This window comes from Citrus sinensis, chromosome 2 (assembly GCF_022201045.2).
Source record: "Citrus sinensis cultivar Valencia sweet orange chromosome 2, DVS_A1.0, whole genome shotgun sequence".
NCBI classification, from domain to species: Eukaryota; Viridiplantae; Streptophyta; class Magnoliopsida; order Sapindales; family Rutaceae; genus Citrus; species Citrus sinensis.
In genome coordinates, this window is record NC_068557.1 from 22,924,437 (window position 1) to 22,945,787 (window position 21,351).

General features: G+C 31.7%; 3 protein-coding genes and 1 long non-coding RNA gene across 23 annotated transcripts in view; all 4 read left to right on the forward strand.

Moving 5' to 3' along the window:
- Positions 1-292: 292 nt before the first annotated feature.
- Positions 293-733, forward strand: LOC107174335 (zinc finger BED domain-containing protein RICESLEEPER 3-like). The gene has a single exon (XM_015525131.1). The coding sequence runs from the start codon at positions 293-295 to the stop codon at positions 731-733; it is 441 nt and encodes a 146-aa protein (XP_015380617.1).
- A 1,512-nt stretch (positions 734-2,245) lies between these two features.
- LOC127900421 (uncharacterized) lies at positions 2,246-2,877 on the forward strand. The gene is made up of 3 exons (XR_008052525.1): positions 2,246-2,394; positions 2,482-2,564; positions 2,664-2,877. It is a non-coding gene; the product is annotated as an uncharacterized LOC127900421 (long non-coding RNA).
- Positions 2,878-5,848: 2,971 nt separating this feature from the next.
- Positions 5,849-7,861, forward strand: LOC102631439 (heat stress transcription factor A-4b-like). The gene is made up of 2 exons (XM_006492194.4): positions 5,849-6,368; positions 6,664-7,861. Exons 1-2 carry the CDS (start codon positions 6,147-6,149, stop codon positions 7,678-7,680), a joined length of 1,239 nt encoding a protein of 412 aa, XP_006492257.1. The 5' UTR covers positions 5,849-6,146; the 3' UTR covers positions 7,681-7,861.
- A 6,173-nt stretch (positions 7,862-14,034) lies between these two features.
- The window catches only part of LOC102606833 (probable sugar phosphate/phosphate translocator At1g06470), a 49,555-nt gene continuing 42,238 nt past the window's right edge, over positions 14,035-21,351 (forward strand). For 3 of the 20 annotated variants that reach the window (XR_008052302.1, XM_052434778.1, XM_006492196.4), the window contains exons 1-9: positions 14,040-14,252; positions 14,559-15,183; positions 15,282-15,451; positions 16,242-16,327; positions 16,450-16,499; positions 18,152-18,219; positions 18,940-19,040; positions 19,182-19,194; positions 19,645-19,829. Coding sequence is in view for 14 of the 20 variants with exons in the window: in XM_052434778.1 (XP_052290738.1) it covers positions 14,918-15,183; positions 15,282-15,451; positions 16,242-16,327; positions 16,450-16,499; positions 18,152-18,219; positions 18,940-19,040; positions 19,182-19,194; positions 19,645-19,829 (939 nt within the window). In the remaining 6 variants the exon portion in view is untranslated. Of the gene's footprint in view, positions 14,253-14,558; positions 15,184-15,281; positions 15,452-16,241; positions 16,328-16,449; positions 16,500-18,151; positions 18,220-18,939; positions 19,041-19,181; positions 19,195-19,644; positions 19,830-20,031; positions 20,161-20,743; positions 20,839-21,351 lie in introns of all 20 variants that reach the window. The other 17 variants (XR_008052303.1, XM_052434780.1, XM_052434779.1 and 14 more) reach the window with 12 other exon arrangements.

Here is a 21,351-nt window from a genome sequence, read left to right on the forward strand (position 1 = left end):
AGCATCATTAACCATTAAATATAACTAGAAATTATAGATGCTTAATTAGTAAATGTTCGTTGCAGCCAAAGAATAAGCGAGTATTTGTATTTTATCTTTTAAATATCTTAGTACTAGTTGGTTTTAAATCCAGTACATGGTAAAATCAAATTTAATGTTTTGTATATGCATAGTTCTTAATTGTTTGCTTCTAGTAAAATGCTAGTTTTATTTTCATTTTAAAATTTTGCTTGTTGGCTTGATTGTAGGTTCGACATTTAATATGTCAAGTTCTTTGCCCACACCTTACTTAATGGATAATGAAGACAATCAAACTCAAGGTGAATCAGCCGCTAGTGTTACTCATGGTGGGTTGCGACGTAGAGGAAGGTTGAGGTCAATTGTGTGGGAGCATTTCGAGAAGAAAAAAATTAACGGGATTGATAAGGCTATTTGCAATTATTGTAAAAATGCATTGGTAGCAAGGAGTAGTGATGGAACAAAGCACTTGCACGATCATTTGAAGGCATGTCAAGTGAAAAAGGAAATAGAGGCCATAGAATTCCCACCGGCAAAGAAAGCTGCTGGTGAAAAAGGGAAGACTTTAGTAGAAACTCATTTTAATCCTGATGTTACGAGGAGAAAAATGGCACGTGCTATTGTCATGCATGAGTACCCTCTGAGCATTGTAGAGCATCAGGGTCTGAGGGATGTTATGTCTTCTCTAAATCAATTGTGGAAGCCGATGTCTTGAAATACTATCAAGAAGGAGGTTTTAGACATGTATGAGTGTGAAATGGCCAAATATATCAGTGTATTGGAGCAAACTCAAGGTAGAATTGCCATTACAACTGATATGTGGACTGCAAAAAATCAAACAAAAACATATATGGCAATCACTGCACACTTTATTGATGATGCTTGGGCATTACGGAGCATACTTTTGAAGTAAAATTCTTACTGTTATGATTTTTTTAATTATTAGTGATCAATCTAATTTTTTTAATTGTTAATGATCAATTTGATTTTTTTTAATTGTTAATGATCAATCTGGTTTTTTTTTTAATTATTAATGATCAATTTGATTTTTTTTAATTGTTAATAATCCTTTTTTTTTTAGTTTTTTGGAAGTGTCTGGTTCTCACACAGGCCAAGTGCTTTGTGATAAGCTGATGGGTTTGTTATTGGAGCTCAACATTGGCATAAGTTATCCTCCATAACTATTGACAATGCTGCTACTAATCATCGTATGATTGATTTTATGTTGTTGGCACTAGATAAAAATGATCTCATTTTGGGTGGACAAAAGTTTCATGTTCGTTGTTGTGCCCACATTCTAAATTTGATTGTAAATGATGGTTTAAGTGTGATTGGTGATCTAATTGCAAACATTCACGAGAGTGTTATTTTTTGGTCAGGATCAACTAAAAGGAAATCGACATTTGATGAGAATGCACGTAAATTAGGCATTACTTCTGGTAGAAAACTAGTACAAGACTGTCCAATTAGGTGGGATTCTACTTATCTCATGATATGTTCTGCATTACATTATAAGAACGTTTTTTTGTCGATTGAAGAATATTGATGGACAATATAAGTGTTTGCCTAGTGAGCATGATTGGCAATTGGCTAGTGCCTTAGAAAATGATTTGAAATGTTTTTATGATTGTACAACATTATTTTCTGGTACTAGTTATCCAACATCTAATCTATTTCTGTGCCATATGTGTGATATTAGATTGTGCCTGAATGAATGTGTTTCAACTCCTAGGTATGATGAATTTAGAATCATGGCACAGAAAATGATTGAAAAGTTCGATAAGTATTGGCATGACATGAGTGGAATATTGTCTATTGCATGTATCTTTGATCCTAGGTTCAAAATTAGGTTGGTTGAACATTACTTTTCCATGATTTATAGGGATGATGCTACTTCTCGTGTCCAGATAGTGTATGGTGATTGTCAAAGTATAGTGAAAGAGTACAAAGCTAGAGATGCATCAGCTGCTAGTTCTCCTGGATATAGTTCTAGTTCTTTAAGTACTTCTCATTCTATGCCGAGTTCGGGTTCCTATAAGGGTTCAACTGAATGGATTTTGCGGTTTACTAGTTTTGTTAATGTTGGTAATGAGGAAGTAAAAGATGAACTAGACACTTATTTGAGTGAAAAGTTAGTACCATTTAATGTTGAGGAAGAATTTGATGTTTTAGCTTGGTGGAAGGTGAATGGTGGTAACTATCCTATATTGTCTCAAATTGCAAGAGATATTTTGGCTATTCTAGTTACCATTGTTGCTTCTGAATCTGCTTTCAGCACTGGTGGTCAATTTGTAAGCCCATATCGCAATAGACTTCATCCAAGCACATTGGAGGCTTTGATGTGTAGTCAAAGTTGGATACGTGCTCTTTGTGGAGGTATATGGTTTGCATTTTAATTTTTGTATTTTTATTTATTTAAATTAACTAATAATTAACTTGATATTTATATTTATATTTTTTAAGTAGTTGTGGCATCGACCTCTCCAGCATATGCCAAGATTCTTGATGAGGAGTCAGAGATTGAAACAGATGTAGAGGCTATAGAGGTATATAGTTTTAGTTTATATTATCTTGTCAAGTATTTATTAAGTTGAATTGTTAAAACATGTTTTTATTAATTTTTTTTTTTGTTTATGTTGTTATAGGTTTATGAAGAATTTTAGAATGTGCATCAATGGTGATGGCTACAAGTTTATGTTGAAGACTTAAAATTATTTTGATTTGTCGTATAAAATTTAATCATTTGTAATCATGTTGAAGGCTTAAAATTATTATGTTTTTATTTATGTGGAGGTTGTTAAAATTTGATCACTTGTAATTTTATTTCTAATATAAAATTTGATTATTTGTAATTTTATTTCTAAATATGAAGGTTGTTAGAATTATTATTATTTTAAAAAAGGAAAACTGAAATATTTAGAAATTATTATTTAAAAAATGGAGATTGGGTCCCCGTTTTAATCCCCACTCAATTTGGAGATTTTCAAGAATATACCCAAACAATCTCCCATTACAATTTTTCGGGTACGGGACAGATTCGGGGGATTGCTTTGAAATTAGGTTCGAGTTCGGGGATCATGATCCTCACCCGAACCCGCCCCATTGACATCCCTAGTTATGAAGAAGAGTTTATAAATTACCGTTTTAGTTTAATTGTTTTTGCGATAATTAAGAAGAGGAGAAAGAACAATGGCCCTAAAATTATATTTATTTTTACATCATCTTTTGACCCTTGGATGGAGGATTAATCAATGGTTAGGATTAAATGTAATTAATTACGTTGACTATATAATTAATAATATTGATTTTTGAGCCGAAATTTTCTCTCTCCAATTTACTCATTCCTTAATTCATTTTATTTTATCTTTCTTTGTCATCTTCTTCGATGTTTCATATTATATCCAAAGCTTGTTAATGGAAGATATGAATTATTAGAGTAATCATTTAGTTATTTAGTGGACAATAGTTTACAATTTAAATAAAGTCACAAAATTTTGCCCCATATTCAAGTGCTTATTATATCCACTAGATTATCTTCATAAATTATTATATGATTTTTTTTTTCTCCTTGATGGAGTACGAATTCTTACTCAAAAACATTTTGTTGCTTTTGGAAGGAAGCTGACAAATGCGGTAGACGGGTTTCTCGTTAATTATTTGAAAGTTGTTTTATTTTTTAACCAAGATTTTTCTAGAAGGACGAATGGTTTTTTTATTTTTTTTAAAATCCTTCTAGAAATCTTTGTTTAAAAAATAAATAAAACAAACCAACTTTCAACAAATTAAGGGTGGGGATTTGAGCTTCTAATGGTAGTTACAGTGATCTTTGGCAAAGGAGACATGGTTTTTTTTTTTTTAATATTTAAAAATTTAAGTCTATGCTTGATTTTATCAGTAGTTAAATTTGGTGGTTGTTTAGAGTCCTATAATTTTGGAAGACCTATTATTCTTAGACATATCTCTAAGTAAAATTTTTAGAAATTGTTTAATTTGTGATATGAGAATAATTTTAAAAAATTGGATATTATCAAAAATTTGAATTATATCCTTAATATTTTCAATTTTTTACATTGCATTTGATATGATATCCAATTATGATTTTTTGATTAAACAGTGTGTGAAAGCATATTTTTGATAATATTAAACAGGTGAAAACGAAATAATCATATTATTTATTGTTATGTTTTAATAAAATAATATTTAATGAAGTACATAATTGGCTTTTGGTGACCCTATAGTTATGATGTGATGAGAAACTTTATTAAAATATTAATAATGAAAAAAAGTAAAATAATGAATGTTCGGAAATATATCTTGGGATAAAGACATAAAGTAACTTTCACCTGACAAAATACAGTTCTTACCGAAGACTGAAGAGGAGATAAGATATGAAAAAGAAGAAAAAGAAAAAGGGTGAAAACGAACAGAGCGAGAAACACGTGTGCCTGGTCTATACACACATACATGATACATCTACTTGCCTAAAATATAAACGATATCTCATACTTTTCTTAAACTAGATGACACGTCCTCTATATGGTGACGGGGCATACAAATTATACTAGGAGTTAAATATATACGCCATGTCGTCTATTATCTGAAAATATAAATGAAATGTTATTCAGTTTCTATATAATTGACGACATCTCATATGATGAAGGAAACGACAAGTAATACATTCTTTGCTGCAGAGTAAAAAAATTGTATTGCATGGCATATAAATTATGTATATCTCTATGATATGTCATTATTATGATGGGAATACATACATCAATGGCCAAAGATTTCTCTCTCTCTCTCTCTCTCTCTCTCTCTCTCTCTCTCTCTTTTCCCTTTTTGAATACAAATTAACAATCCACTTACTGGTTGTCTAATGAACACCTTTTCACTATATTTTCGATTTTCTAATAATTTGACTCCACCATTGATGAAATCTTTTTCCGTAGATCTATCTTCATGTTCATTTATTAGGAATTTAGTTTGCAACAATTTTCACCTCTATGTCAAACCTATTTAAAAGAAATTATTTTGTCATTGCAAAGACATTAAAGGATAAGAAAATAATGGAAGTAGAAAATAGGTAAATTAAGATAGCTACCAACTATACTATATTACTTTTTTTTTCCTTGTAGGATAATTAAAGTCTTTGAAGAGTCATTACATCTTTTCTTACAAAAAGAGATGTTCTTTTAGTACATTTGGATGTTTTATGAGAAGTGTTTTCTCGAAGAAGGCAACTTATATACATTTTTTTTTTCTATAAGAATATATGAGTCTTCAAAGAAGAGCTGTCACATTTTTTCTTGCAAATGGAGAATTTTATTTAAAATATATGAAAGTTATGAGAGAAGAGTTATCGAGAAGGAGCCATCACATTATTAAATATTTAGAAGTTTCGAAAGAAGAGTTTTCACGAAAGTGCCATCTTGTTTATCCTGTCAAAGTAAAAGAATTTTCGAGGAACTCTATTATGAAAGAGATATTATTATTATTATTATTATCTTTTAAAAATTTTGAGTTAAGATATTCTGATTGTGCCATCTCATTTGTTTTTTTTTTTAGAAGCATTGTTTCGAGAAGAAGCTAGCAATAGGACATATTTAGTTGTTGAAAGACTGAAACCTCATGGCTGCAATCAATTTACGGGAGAGCTATACTATATAGGGAGAGTTTTTAAAATTAAGAAAGATTTTAATAAAATGGTCAAAAGAGCCACGCTGAAGGCCTTAACGAGGAACCTTTGAATATTGAAAATGAAAAATCACAGTCATCCACGTTGAAAACTAATATATATATTAAAATACATACAATACCCTGAGAAATGAGAAGATTCAATATAATGGGATCCCAAAGTCAACAATGACAGCTATCAAGAAATTGACCAACTACTCTTCGCCTATTGCTTCCTTCCCAAGTCTGGAAATTACACATCAATTGGTGGTGCACGCAATTTCTCTTCCATCTTTTTCTTTCAATTTACTTTTAGCTCGCACTCAGATTCCTTATTGTTTGGATCTTTGGTTTTCTTGTCGCAGCTTAGCTTTGTGCTGTAAAAGTTGTCAATATTGGACTGTTTGTATATGTAGGCTCTTGAAAGTTTAAGAAATTTTCTTTCGTAGAATTTAGTAATGGATGAATCACAGGGACAGGGTAGTTCAAATTCGCCGGCACCTTTTCTCATCAAGACATATGAGATGGTGGATGATCCATTAACCAACTCATTGGTGTCTTGGAGTCAAAGTGGCGGTAGTTTCATTGTCTGGAATCCCCCGGATTTTGCTAAAGATTTGCTGCCTCAGTACTTCAAGCACAATAATTTCTCCAGTTTTGTGAGGCAGCTGAATACATATGTAAGTTCACTCTTCTTTTTCTTCTTTTTCCGCTTCGTTTTGAGCAACGTATGCTGCTGTTTGATTAAGAATTGATTGGATTTCAAGCCCCAGATTGGTTTTTCATTAGAAAATGATGCCTTTCTTTACAATATGATGTGTTGAAGCTCATTTTGACTTGAGATTGGTATGTCTCTATGTGTAATCTTTACTGTTTGTTTATGCTTGAGTCTGGTATACAACAACAACAACAAGACCATGCATATTATTAGCTTACGGTGAATATTTGCTGAAGCTTTGAATTTTATGTGAGTAGGGATTCAGGAAGATTGATCCTGATCAGTGGGAGTTTGCAAATGAGGAATTCATACGAGGACAGAGGCATCTCTTAAAGAACATTCACAGACGCAAGCCAGTTCACAGCCATTCCACGCAGTCTCCCACTCCACTAACCGAAACGGAAAGAAATGAATTCGAGGCCAAAATTGAGAGACTCAAAAAGGAGAATAGCTTACTTCAATTAGAGCTGCGGAGGCGTGAGGGTGGAAATCACGAGTTTGAGTATCATGTTCAATCAGTACGCGAGCGTCTAAGGTACTTGGAAAATCGACAGACGCAAATGATCGCCTGTTTAGCTAACCTGTTGAAGAAACCGGGATTTTCCTCGGCTCTTAATCAACAAGCAGAAGTTCACAGCAAAAAGAGAAGGCTGTTGAGGCCTACGACTATTGAATACTTTGATGATGTAAAATCCGCAAGCCTAAGTGTGAATGAACAGAAAGAGAACCCAGATGCTACTTCTGATCCATCTCCGGCGTTGAATTTGGAACAAATTGACAGGCTAGAATCCTCAGTGGACTTTTGGACATTTTTTTTGTACGGCCTTGGGGAAGCTTTTAATCAAGATGTGTACGATTTTGGGGTATTACGACCAGTGTCTGCTGTCACCGATGATGAAATTGAAGAGGGTGTGTCATCAGAAGAACACGATGTGTTATCAAATGTGTCATCTCCCAAGTCAATGGATGTTCATTCATCCCCCAAGCAGGTAGCTAGTTCAGAGAACCCCGTTGACGGTGCTAGTGCCACTGAGGATGAGACAGCAAATTCTTCAGTTAAAAATCGAGCAAATGATCAGTTCTGGGAACAGTTCCTGACCGAGACTCCTGCCGCAACAGCTTCATCCAGCGCACGGCCTGAAAGTACGGATCCTGAGAGCGGATCAGCTTATGTGAACAAGCCAGCTGAAGCTGACAGCAAAAAATTTTGGTGGCACAGTAACAATTTGGATACTCTTACAAGGCATTTTGGGAACCTTACTTCCGCTGGATGAAATTAAATTACTATTGTTTGATTATTGCATCAGGACTTTTATTTCTGTAAATTATAATTAAGTAGAGACTAGAGAGAGATACAATTACTTTTGATTTTGGATTGGACTTTTAAATTTTCTGAAATTTTATTTAATTGTTTCAGTGCATAATGGGAGTCAGCTATATGAATTTCTTCGGTCAGTTTTTGTGTCTATCTAAACTAATTCCTCGTAGAAAATCCTTGATACTCAGATCTTGTCTATGTGCTTTCAGGCTGTCCTGATATATATTATATTCATGCATTTTTGCTGCTTTATTTCTGATTATTAATGAATTTCATCGACGACAATAACCAGAAACTCCTGTCTTAACTTCAGTTTCATAGCGATATATAAAAGGCTGAATTTTTTAAACAAAAGTACCATCTTTTTTTTTTTTTTTTTGGGTCTAAACAAGAATAATGGCGAAACAAGATTTTTGGAAACTAATCAACAGAAGAAAACAAAAGAAAATGAGGCAAACTTTGCATAGAGAATAATCAACAGACATGGGACATTGCATCAGTAAAAGTGGGACCTCTATTTATTTATTTATTCCATTTTGCACAAGGCTAGAATCATTTGTCTTTTCCAAACAAAAATATCAAACAATTTATTGGGTAAGGCCGTTTAGTATGGTTAAAATAACTTGTAAGGAAATCCTTCATTCCCCTTGGAAACAAAGTTGAAAAATTAAAAAGAAATACGCGCTGGAGAGAGAGTGAGGGTTGCAAAAATGCTTCTAGATCTCATGGAATAAGGTAGTATCGTTTTTTAAACGGAGTTTTTGATTTTGAATTTGTTTTATGGAATAAGAATGATTAGTTTTTGTTGAAAATGAAAGTATGTTTGGTAGCTTGTTTAAAGATAGTGCTTGAAAATAAAGAAGTTGAAAAAATATTTGGTTGTTTGTTGTGGAAAAATAAAGATAGAAAAAGAGAGTAGAGAATTATTTAATGAAAGCTTTTCTTAGTAGTTGTATTATTTAATGAAACCTTTATCAAGGAATAATATAATACAATGAATATAGATATATATATTTTAGCTATTACATTATGATGTATTATTATATATTATTACAAATGAATATAGGTACATGGTTATTTTAATAATTTCTTTAAAACTTTTAATTATGTAAAAAAATTTGTATTTGTAAGATAATATTAATTGAGGAAATCTTCAATTACTTTATAATTATCATATATTTATTTTTATTAGTTGTGAAGATGTAACTTATTTTAATAATTTCTTAAAAACTTTTAATTATGTAAAAAAATTGTATTTATAAGATAATATTAATTAAGGAAATCTTAAATTACTTTATAATTATCATATATTTGTTTATATTAGTTGTGAAGATGTAACTTATTTTAATAATTTCTTAAAAACTTTTAATTATGTAAAAAAATTATATTTATAAGTTAATACTAATTGAGGAAATCTTAAATTACTTTATAATTATCATATATTTGTTTATATTAGTTGTGAAGATGTAACTTCTTTGTTGATATATTTTCATCAATATATAAGAGTTTTGCAATCCTTTTTAGATAACTACATACTGGTTGAACACTGTAATATTTACTATAATAATTATGTGATATTACTTTTTATTTAAAACAACTTATTTAATATATTAAGTGATTAGGTTGTAAGGTATAGAATAAATTTATGTTACTGTTTTCAACAGATTTTGGGGTAAGAAAAGCCGAAATCTATCTTGAACAATGAATTTATATTTTTGGGGGAGATGGGATACCTCACTAGTTTGTTGTGTGCGGTGCGGTGTATCTAAAATTCAGGGGAGCTGAGAAGGGGAGAAGGAGTGGTAACAATGATGAAAGGTCAAAACCAAGAGAGGTGTCCTTCAAAATGAGCTTCATGCCTGCAAAACAGTGAAATAGAGGTTAGAGGTGAAGCCGGGGTATCCCGGCGTTCACACTCCGACGCTCAAGTTAGCAAACTCAAGCTTTTATGGCAAAGAGAGCCGGCTAGCCCTCTGTAAATTAGGGTTTAAGGCTGATAAAAACCTATTTTTTGGAGTGTGAGTGTTAATGGTGAGTTAGAGACCTCCTGGAAAACGAAACATAGGCGCCTTTATATATGGAGTACCTCAGCTGCCACGTGGGGTACCCTTTTTGGCTAACGTCCTTTTTCCTTTTTATGATTTTGGGGCCGTTATGTGCATGTTCACGGCGTATCTCATCTTTTGGAAACGTGACGCGCGTTGGAGAGTGGTCCAGGGTACCTTTACAGCAGCTGTCGAGTAGGCGACTGAGGACCACTGTCCTTGAGACAATGTCCTTCACTTTTGGCAGAGGTGACAGGCGGCTGTCCCCCCTTTTAGCACGACATTTTTTATTCCTAATTCTGACAAAATCGAATAATATCTTTTGAGAGGTGGGAACGTTTCTCATGGCGGATATTTTCGGAGAATTCTCTTGCATCCGAACCGCCGAGTACCTCCAGTTGCGCGGGGTACCCCAATTTATGTGGGGTACCTCTATTTGTGCGGGGTACCTCTATTTGTGCGGAGTACCTCACATCATACCGGGTACCTCAGATTGTGCTGGAGTCATTCCATTTGTCGACACGTGGCGCTTTACTGCCTTTCTTATTTTTCCCTTAAACAGTTACTATTGTTAAATATTTGTTATAATAATTTTGTAGGTGCCATATTCCAAAAGGCACATAACCATGCCACGTGTCTGTCTTATCGGATAACAAAAGGTATTCCGGGGAAATAACACCTAACCTATTTCAGGATAAATAACACACAAACTATTCCGGGAGAATAACACCTAAGGAAAAATTCTAGCTAGAGAGGGGAACTAGTTCTACAATCCATTAGTTTAAGGAAATTACGTCTAAAGGTCATACGAGTAAAGAAATACACAGGGTCAGAATAATTCCTTAGATCATATTCACCTCTAAGTGTACAGAAATGATGGGTGACACATGTCCTTAGATTGAGGGTTCAAAGAAAAACCATAAATCTATATCACTCATCATCTATAAATAGAGATCCATCTCTAAGAGAAAGAAAGTCTTTGCCTCCAAAAGAAGCATTATTCATATATATATAGAGAGAAACTCATTTTCTTCATTTTTCTTCTTTCTTTAATCTTAATCAAACACTTACTTAGGCGTTGGAGTGCTTTTTTCAAATACTCACCCCTCCGATTTCGAGGTCAAAGATCATGACAAGTTCTCTACAAATTACAAATACGTATGAAGATAAAAAGTTCCAGCCCCTTCAAATTTATTTCTTCAATTATTTCTTTATTCATAGAGTTAGGAAATCTATTATACTATGTTATAAAGTCAAGATGGCGAAGCCCTTGGCTAAGAGCAAGAAGTGAAACAAAATAGACAACACATGTTCTTTTGTCTTCTTTGTAAGCATTGGAAAATGGAAATATTTTGTTTCCAATGACTAGAGAAATTTTCACCAAAATGAGCCCACCAAGTAAGGGTGTGTTTGATATGATTTTTTACTAATTGTTTTTTGTTTTATGATAATATAAAAGTGTAAAACATGTTTGGTGGATGCATTTTTGAACTATAAACAAAAAATACAAAAATAAAAAAGATTTTAGTTTCAATTTTTTCTTCATAAATGTAGAGAAAGCTAAATTGGCGTTCTTTACCTTTTTGTTTTCTATCATTGTGGATCCTACACTTGTAATGCAATAATTACCACTAAAATTTAGTAGGTCTCGCGTGTTTGTTAGATAAATGATTTATTTTAATATAGTAAATTTGTAATAAAAAATGCTATGCATACATTAATAAAAAAATTATATTATTAATAAAAATAAATTTAGCGTAATTAACATAAATAAATGTAACAATCAATAAATAAGTTTTGAAATTCTCATAAGACAAAATTAATTTCATTAAAAACTTAAGAAATTTACAAAATCAACAGGTGATATTTTTCTTAAATTTTGACTAAATTTTTATTTTGAAAACGTATTAGAATTAGATACATAAATTCTTATAATATAATTATTAAAATATAATTTTTTTTTAAAATAGATACCGACTAAATTTTCATTATTTTTATTTTTTCAGACAAACTACCAAACACATTTTTACAATTTTCATTTTCAGATATTAGTTTAAAAATAAGCTACCAAATATGTTTTTATTTTTATCAAAAACTAATCATTCTTGTTCTCTAAAACAAAATAAAAAACACTAAATAAAAAATAATTTCAAACGCACACTAAATTTTCCACATTTTTATTTTCACAAAATGAAAAACAATAGAGTGAAAATGGTACTAAACTCAGCTTTTCGCTGACTTCCTGAGTTAAACCCATATTTTAATGAAAACTTGTATTACAAAAATAGCCTTAGGCAAAATCACCAAAGAAGACAATTAAGGGACTGTTTTTTTTTTTTTTACTTAATAACTTAATTAACTTAATTTTAATTAGTTAAGTCATTAAGGGCCCGTTTGGGATTACTTTTAAGAGATTTAAAAGTGATTTTGAAAATCTAAAAGCTAGTTTTAGTGTTTGGTAAAAAAAAATCAAAATCACTTTTGTCAAAATCAGCACCTCTTACAGCTGATTTTGAAAAGCAGTGAAGGAGTAGCTTTTAGATTCTGATTTTGAGAATCAATTTTATCATTTAATACAATTCCATAAATATCCTTAAAATTATTACCTAAACCCAAAATTATCCTTATTCAAATTGGAAACAAAATAAATATTTTAATAAATTTGTATTATAATTAATCAATATAAATTTATTACTATCAATTTGTTGGTCGAATTATTATTAAATTTGTTTCACTATATTATTAATTTAATTATCAATTGTTTTAAGATAAAAAAATAAAAAAGTAAAACCAATATATTATAAATTTTATTTTTAATAAAAATTATTATAATACACAATTAAAAATATTATATGTACATATTTTTATATATATAAATAAATTTTATCTTATATTATGTATATTTTAGTCATTTATTTTCTCGTAACAGTTTAACAGTAAAATTTACCAAACGTCCATAATTACTTTCAAAACTCACAGTACTTCTTAAAACAAAATTTACCAAACACTTAACTGATTCTCTTCACAGCTGATTATTTCTACAGCACAGCTAACAGCAATTATTTTAAAAGCTACAGCATTCCCAAACTGGCCCTAAGTCTGTTAGTTTTTTCAACTTAATGAAAAATTTCAACCATTAAGTCATTAAATTATTAAGTTAATTTTTTTAGCTTTTTACTTAATCTAAAAAGTCTGAATGATATCATTAAAAGATATTCTCCAAAATACCCTTATCTAATTAATTAATTTTCATTCTTATCTGAATAAAATTTAATAATTAGCATTATTATCTATCTTTATATAACTTGTGGCAATATACAGTGTTAGACTATTATTATTTTCATCTTTTTATTTTCTTCAAATTAGTATTATTTTCTTCATAATTTTTTATGAATATTTTTCATATAAAAACATCATAAACTATAATAAAATTGATTAACATATATAATATAGAATATTAAAGAGTTGTATTCAATTGAATATGATTTATTTTATGACAATATATTATCTTATTCATACTCTTTGAGATGTTTATTATTTGTTTAACATTTATAATTTTACAGGTATAAATATAAAAATATTAATTTTTCAGATTTTTTAATTTAAAAAAAACTTAATATTTATTTTTTGTCAATTCAGAAAAAAAAACAAATAAACATATCATTCAGATTCAAACATTCAGCTCTATTAAGAATTCAAACTAATTTAGATCTATTTAGATTTCAGACAAAAAAAAAAAAGCCATCTAAGTTAGACTTAACTCTTTGGCCTTTGCATATTATGATGAACATATTTAATACTCATCTTAACAACTGATTAACTTAACTCCATTTCAGTACTTAACATTTTTCTTACTTTTTTTAAAAAGTTAATTTAGTGTAATAAATGGATGAAAAAATTTGAACCATGATATTTGTAATAGAGATTAAATATGCACAAAGAATATTTTTTACAAGTGAATTCTTTTCACACATAAAATTCACCTTCCATATAATTTCTAAACCCAGGCTTGCCTTTGGCAAAGGCAAAGAAAACATTAATAAGTTCCCTGTAAATATTGTAGTGCGTGCAGGGGTTTTGCATGGATCAAAAGGAAAGACTCGCATTAATATTGTGCTTTCTTTTTCCCAATTTTGTTAAAAAAATAAAAATAAAAAGATTTTCAATAAGTTGTCACGCCTCATTAGTTACTATTTTAATTACTTAAAACATTTTAAGGAAAAAAAAATGAAAATTAAGCCTTCAAATTAAAGCAAACGCATGTGGACAAAAACAGACAATAACCCCCGAACTAAACGAAGCCAAACCAAACATCTCCATTGAAGTAAGCTAAGTATTACAAAAGCCCGCACTCAGATCAGATCCCTTTCTCGTCAGAGCGAACGAACGAACGAACGGTCCAACCAACTAACAAAACAAACTCTCTCTCTCTCTCTCTCTCTCAAATGCTATTATAAATCTCTCTCTTTCTTCAACAGCGGAGGTAAATTTTCAAATCGTACTCGTGCGTAATTTGTGTGAAAATTTTAGTTTTGATGAGCTGAACCGTGTGAATATTCATTTGTTTTGCAGTATTTTTCATTTTGTTTCGCTTGCAATTTGTTTTGACCAAAAATTAATTGTTTAGTTATCGGTGTGGATTTGTATGTCAATGCTAAATACAAAGAACGAATCACACGTTCAGTTCTGCTTTTGGCTTTTAGTTTTTCTTGACAGAATGATTGTTTGGAGTTTGAATTCAAATTTTTAAGTAGTCATCTGATTTGTTATGGTGTTTTGGTTGGAACAGGTAGCAATTTCAATCTAAGCACAGCGTTGTGTGAGTTGTAAAAATTTGTTGTTTCTTCATGTTTGTGAAATTGGATTTTAATTAAGAGATTAGGAGATTGTAGAGAGCGTTTTGGATCCAGATGCAAGCCGAGTAACGCAGGAGTCAAATTCATTCATAGTGCAAACCAATCTTCATTTCTCGGGCTGGTGCAATGAATAAGGCATAGTGCATTTTGATTGCCAGTCAGAAGCATAGAACACTCCGATTTTAGGTTGCTTTTGCTTTTGCTTTGCTAGGGAGTTAGAAATAAAGAATCCTAGGAGTAGTACAGATCAGTGTTTTTTCCTTTTTTTTTTCTCCCTTTAAAAAGGGAAAGTATGCAGAATGGAGGTGATTCTCCGGATGTTGATTCCACACATGGTGAAAGAAATCGGGACGAAAAGTATGTGCCTTTTGACATTGAAAATGGGTCTGAAACAGATGTAAGCTTATCAAATATTGGTGTTGGTGGCCCGGGATCTTTTGGTAATGTTAACACATTGCCACCAAAGTCTAAGACTAAGAGTGTTGTTTCTGCTGCTGATGTGTTGAAGACTTTATTTCTCATTCTTATGTGGTACACTTTCAGCACATTTTTGACCTTGTAAGTTATTTTTATTCAATCAATTATACAACTTTTAATGGTTCTTATAAATTTTGTATTGTTCCTTTTTCATTTATATCTTTGGTTGGTTTGATTAGGTATAATAAAACTCTTTTAGGAGATGATATGGGAAAATTCCCAGCTCCTTTATTGATGAATACCGTCCACTTTTCGATGCAAGCTATTTTATCAAAGGCAATCATATGGTTTTGGTCCCATAGGTTTCAACATACTGTTTCTATGTCGTGGAGGGATTACTATGTCAGAGGTAACCTCACCAATTTATGCCCTTCTCTTTCTGATTTTGTATTTGAACAAGCAAGTTGGGCAATATCTTTTGCAAATTATTAAAATCTGTTGCTTATTATTTATTCATACTGCTGACCTAACAGAACAAATGTTTGAGAGGGGATGCTTCAATCTTGCACGTCTTCTTTTTAACTTTTTGACAACGCTATAATCCTCTTGTCCAATTAGTCTTTGTGTCTTGTCCTATCATGTATATTCTTAATCACTGAGGTCCATAAAATCTGTGTCATGGTTGCCTAATAAAATTGTGGATGATGTGGAGTAAAAAATTTGAAATTAACCACCACTTTTTTTTTTTTGGAGAAATTATTACTATTCAAATAATGATTTTGCACCGAATCCTGCACTGATTGAAAGGGGAAAGGTGCAATAAATTTCATCTTTTCCTATTATGGATTCAAATAGAGATTTTTTAAGGTGACTATAGAAAGGACGGGTCACCAATGCCATTGTGTAAGCAAGTATTGACACAAAGGTGTTAGAAATTGCATGTATGCTGATGGTTAACATTTTGAAAGTAATTTGATCTTATGTGGTAAATTATTTTTCATTCGCCTTATGTGGTAAATTATTTTTCATTCTTTCCTAATCTGAATGCTCATCATTTGAACTTTATAAGTGATCTAAATCTGCCCAAACTTTAGTCTTATTTTATAATCTTCTTTTTTCCATGCTTTTCATGATGAATTCTCTATGACTTATTCACTTTTCTATCGACTAATGCTACAGATGGACTTTGCCTTTCACAGTTGTACCAACAGGTCTAGCAACAGCACTGGATGTCAACTTGAGCAATGAATCACTTGTTTTCATCTCTGTTACATTTGCTACAATGGTTAGTTGTTTTCTCTTTTCTTTCTGTTTAGTCAACTTCCTCTATAAGTTTCATTATTCAAATATGAGTTTTTACCTGTATAGAGCCGTCTTATTAACTTTAATCTTTCTGTTCTTGTATAGTGTAAATCTGCTTCTCCTATATTCCTCCTTCTATTCGCTTTTGCATTCAGGTAAAGTTCTTGATAATTCAGCTTCAATCCACTTTCATCAATGTTGTTATATAAATATCTTATGCGAGTGCGGGACTATTTCTTATGTGTATTATCAATATATACACACACAAATGCAAGTTAAACTTGGGCGTGTGCTTTTCATGTCAGTATTTTTGTGTGTTGTTTCACTGTCTGTATCTATCCAAATTACAGTATACACCTTTTGGTGTCATGTTGTGTCAAGAAAATGAAATAGAAAACAAATATTAGTTTGGAGAGATAGCATTGATAGTCGACAAGATGAATGAAATCAGCTTGGTGGTATTCTATGCAAAACATGAATAGTTGACATCAGAGAAGAACGTTTGTGTATTGCCTGAGGTACTTGAGTAATTTTTAGAGCCTGCGGGGATAGAGTTTCAGAAATTTGACAAGCTGCTAGTATTCTGTCTAATTATTCATCCTGCTAGAGTGTCCTTCTCCTAGTCGATTATCATAATCACTAGTACTATATTTTCCTCTTTTAATGAATGAGAGCTCTTGATACAGCTATTTAAACAACCAGTTGGGACTTGTGCGACAGCAGTCTCAGGTTTCTTTCATTTTGTTGAAGTACATGTGCTGAGATATTTTCGTGATCAAGAAGCTATTTTCGACTTTTTTTTTTTTTAATTATGAACCATGGTTCTTCAGAAATATCTTTGCAACTTAACTGGAAAGATTGGTGCTTAAACCTGGAGAAGAGACCAAGTTGTGAGTGGTGTTACCTTCATTTTGTTAAAGTCCATGTGCTGAGATACTTTCCTGACCGATAAGCTATTTTCCACAATTTTTTTTTCCCCACAAAATGAACCATGCTACTTCAGAAATGTCTTTGCTTAACTGGAAAGATTGGTGCTTAAACCTGGAGAAGAATCCAAGTTCCAACTGGTGTTACCTTGCCCCTCTAATAAGATTCTGCTACAACTTTGGAGTGTTTCACAAAGATCCTATTTCATTGCCTTTGTCTCTGTTCAAGTATCTATCGATTTAGCATAATAATAGACACAGTATGAAACATAACCATTTACTTTTTCTAGTAGCAATAATGCTAGAGATCCCAATATTTGAGTCCCAATGCTATGTGTCACTCATTTATTGGATGATGAATGTAAAATTTCTTATTACTCTATTCGATCATCCAATAGATGAATGCTACATCAGTCGGGACCCAAATTGGGACTCAAATGGAGCCTTTACATGTCATAGAATTATTGGTGGAATGGCTCATCTAGAAGTCTGTTAATTGGAAAAAGCTTGCATAATTCTTGTTTCACTCAATTTGCTTTCTTGATGGCTGTTACGGGTTTGTGCTGGGATTGGAATAATATTTGTGTTTGCAAATGCCAATCTGATTGTAAAGTCTGAAATATTTATGGATAATTGTTGTGTTGATGCAACAAATCTGCTTCAAAAATTTATTTTTCTAATTGCTGGTTTATTCATTTATTTTTTAAAAATCTTATTTATCTACATATTAGTAAAATATCTTTTGTTTGCTTTCTGTAAAATTTTATGATTTTTTGTTGAACATATAAAATTTTATTTTGTTCATGATCAAACTTCAGAATTCAATTTCTACTTGTATTGTTCTACTATTTGATTTTGTATTTATCTTTTACCTTTTGAAGGTTGGAGTCTCCAAGCATTAAACTTTTAGGTATCATTATAATTATTTCTACTGGAGTGTTGTTTTCAGGTAAACGGCTTAATCATTTTCTTTTATTTATTTCTTCTAATAACAATAGCTCAGTAGCATTGTTTGCTTTCTGTATATTGTGTATGCATTTTTAGTATAAGAAAACTGTAGAAATTAAGTGACAATGAAGCAGCCTTTGGGTCTAAAATGTTGCTTAATAAAGAGCATTAAATAGTATCTTTATTATAATATTTACCTACTGGTTACTTGTTAGTGAAACAAGGAGTTGGGGAAATTTTGTTTTTTGGAAACAAAGAGATCCCACTATAATGAAGAGTATGCCAAAACTTAAGCTCTTGGGTCGAGTGGTAACAGAGCAATTTTAGTCTCACTTTTTATGACCTCTCTTGTTGTGCTAGGAGGGTATGGCTAATTTTTGGATGAATATAATTATCATGAGGACATATTGCAGAGGTTGAATATAATCCTCATGAAGACATATTGCACCTAAGATTAAGAATATAATGTAGGAAGCTTTTGCAAAGACTGTCCATAGCTTATATACTGCACCCTGAGTCCTTAAATAATCAAATCTCTAGTTAAACGCTCGTAAAAGTTTTGACTTCTATGTGGCAAGGCTTCAAGTGTATTCTATCTCACCCTTTTCTTTGATGTGGGATCTCTCTTTGATTAAACTTATTGCCATTTTCAAGGTTTTATAATTTCTCCAATATAAAACTTTTGTATTTTGTTGTGATCATATATCACTTCATATTCCAGTTGCGAAGGAGACAGAGTTTGAGTTTTGGGGATTTCTTTTTGTTATTCTTGCTGCTGTCATGTCTGGATTTCGTTGGTGCATGACTCAAATTCTTCTACAGGTATGGTTTAGTTGTATTCCTGATATACATGGTTTATGGAATTTGTGTAACTTAAACCCAATTTTTTTTTCCTACATGACTTTATTTTTTTGTTTGGATTTCAATACGATGGTCCATGGCGAAATAAAAATGGATGTAAAGAAAGAAACTTACGGTAGGTACTTATTCTTTTTCTTTTATTTCATTTGAATTTTAGCCAATCTCAACTGCTACTAGATTTTATCTACTGCCATAAGTATCTGCAAGCATACTTTGCACATATTAGATTTTCATGTACCGCTGTAAGCATCTGCAAGTGTGTGTAACATGTATGTTCCTCAGAATTTACTTTACATAATGATGATACATAGAAATACTGTTTATTGGACCTTTTCTTATGAGCTTGAGCTTTTGGAATTAATAGTCTTTTAATATGGTGTCATTCTGCTTTTTTCTAAGCTAGCCAGCACTTATTGATGAACAAATTTTGCTCTTGGTAAAAAGCTTGAGTCTCTGGTGAACAAACTTATACATTACATTTCTTTCCTAGATGCTTTGCCTTAGTTTTTATACCATTATTTCTAATCAGTCACTAAGAAGTGTTTTCTTTATTTTTTGTTTTTAGGTCTTAAAAATCCACTTACCTTGATGAGCTATGTGGCACCAATTATGGCGCTGGTGACTGCTCTTCTTTCTCTATTGCTGGATCCATGGCATGAATTCAAAAGGAATAATTATTTCAATAACTCATGGCATGTCACTCGGAGTTTGTTGCTGATGCTTTCCGGCGGAGCTTTGGCCTTTTTCATGGTAAGAATTGATGTCGAACAAAAGGATTGGGGGGAAGATACATTTACATGCTTTTCGTGTTGCATATTGAGTACGCTTGGTCTGAGTTTCATGGTCTCCAAAAGAAATTAATACATTTACATGCTTTTCATGTTGCATATTGAGTACACTTGATCTGAGTTTCATGGTCCCCAAAAGAACTAACTTGTTTCTCTTGTTACAGGTTTTGACGGAATTTGTACTTGTCTCGGTAACAAGTGCTGTCACTGTTCAAATTGCAGGTGTTGTCAAGGAGGCTGTTACCATATTGGTAAAACTTTTCTAGGGTAGTTCGGCTTTCTAGATTATTTTGGTAAAATGTTGGCCATTGTATGTGCTTTATTGTTTGTTCTATCTTACTTTCTAGTCGTTACCTTGTGAAATCCTTTAGTTACAATACCGTTCTGTTTGAAACATTAAATATTCAAACTCTCCTATTAGATAAGATAAATACCCCGTTTGTCATGAGCTGCAATTATTCATGATTATGGCTATTGTCTTAAAATATTTTTTATGGTCTGAGCCGTCTTTTGTAACTTTTAATTGTGATCTGTAATTACATTTAGATTTTTGTTTGAGGATGTTTAATGCATCTATAGATGTAAGAATCACACTTTGATTGTTTTACTAGTTTTATTGTCACAGTGTAGGCTGTGTAGCTCTCTCCTGCATAGACGGACACTGTGCTTTGATTGTTTTACTAGTTTTATTGTCGCAATGTAGCTGTCTCCTGCATAGACAGACACCGTATAGAATTAAACCCTAGTCTTATGTTTTCTTATTGTGTTTTTTCATTTGGTTAGTTATTTTATTAATAATTACAAATATAAAAAACATGAATGGCTACACAGTATAAGGACTCTCAAAGGATTCTACTTCAATATGTAAATGTACAGGTTGCAGTGTTTTACTTCCATGATGAGTTCACTTGGCTGAAGGGGTTTGGTCTCTTCACAATCCTGGTTGGTGTCAGTTTATTCAATTGGTACAAGTAAGTCATTAGTTATTGTAGTTTTGAACTATTATTATATGTTTCTTCTCTTTTTCTTTTTTCCTTTTTTTCCTGTGTTAACTGATTTTGTTGTTGTCTTTTTTTTTTCAACTATTATTTGGCTGTTAGATTATTGCTTAGTGTGTAGTGGCCAAATGTGGATTGTGTGATGCAGAATACATAAGTATCCAGTTCATTCCTAATAATCTTAAAACTTCCTCTCATCAAAGAGTCCAATTAAACGGGACAAAATGTAATTGTAGAACTTTTGGACTGGACAAATTTCCCATGACTAGCCTTTGCTTTTGGCTGTTTGCATGAGAAGGATGTTCCTTTAACTTGCATGTTTTCCATGTTAAATACCCTTCTATAACATTAAACACTAAAGCTTGGTTGATGTCCAACAGATGTTATATGTCAGATTTGCGAACATTCTGGTGGTGAGCTTTAATCTTATCTGTGAACGGTTAGCCTGCTGCACAAAATTGGATCATTATACAAAGGTTCCACATT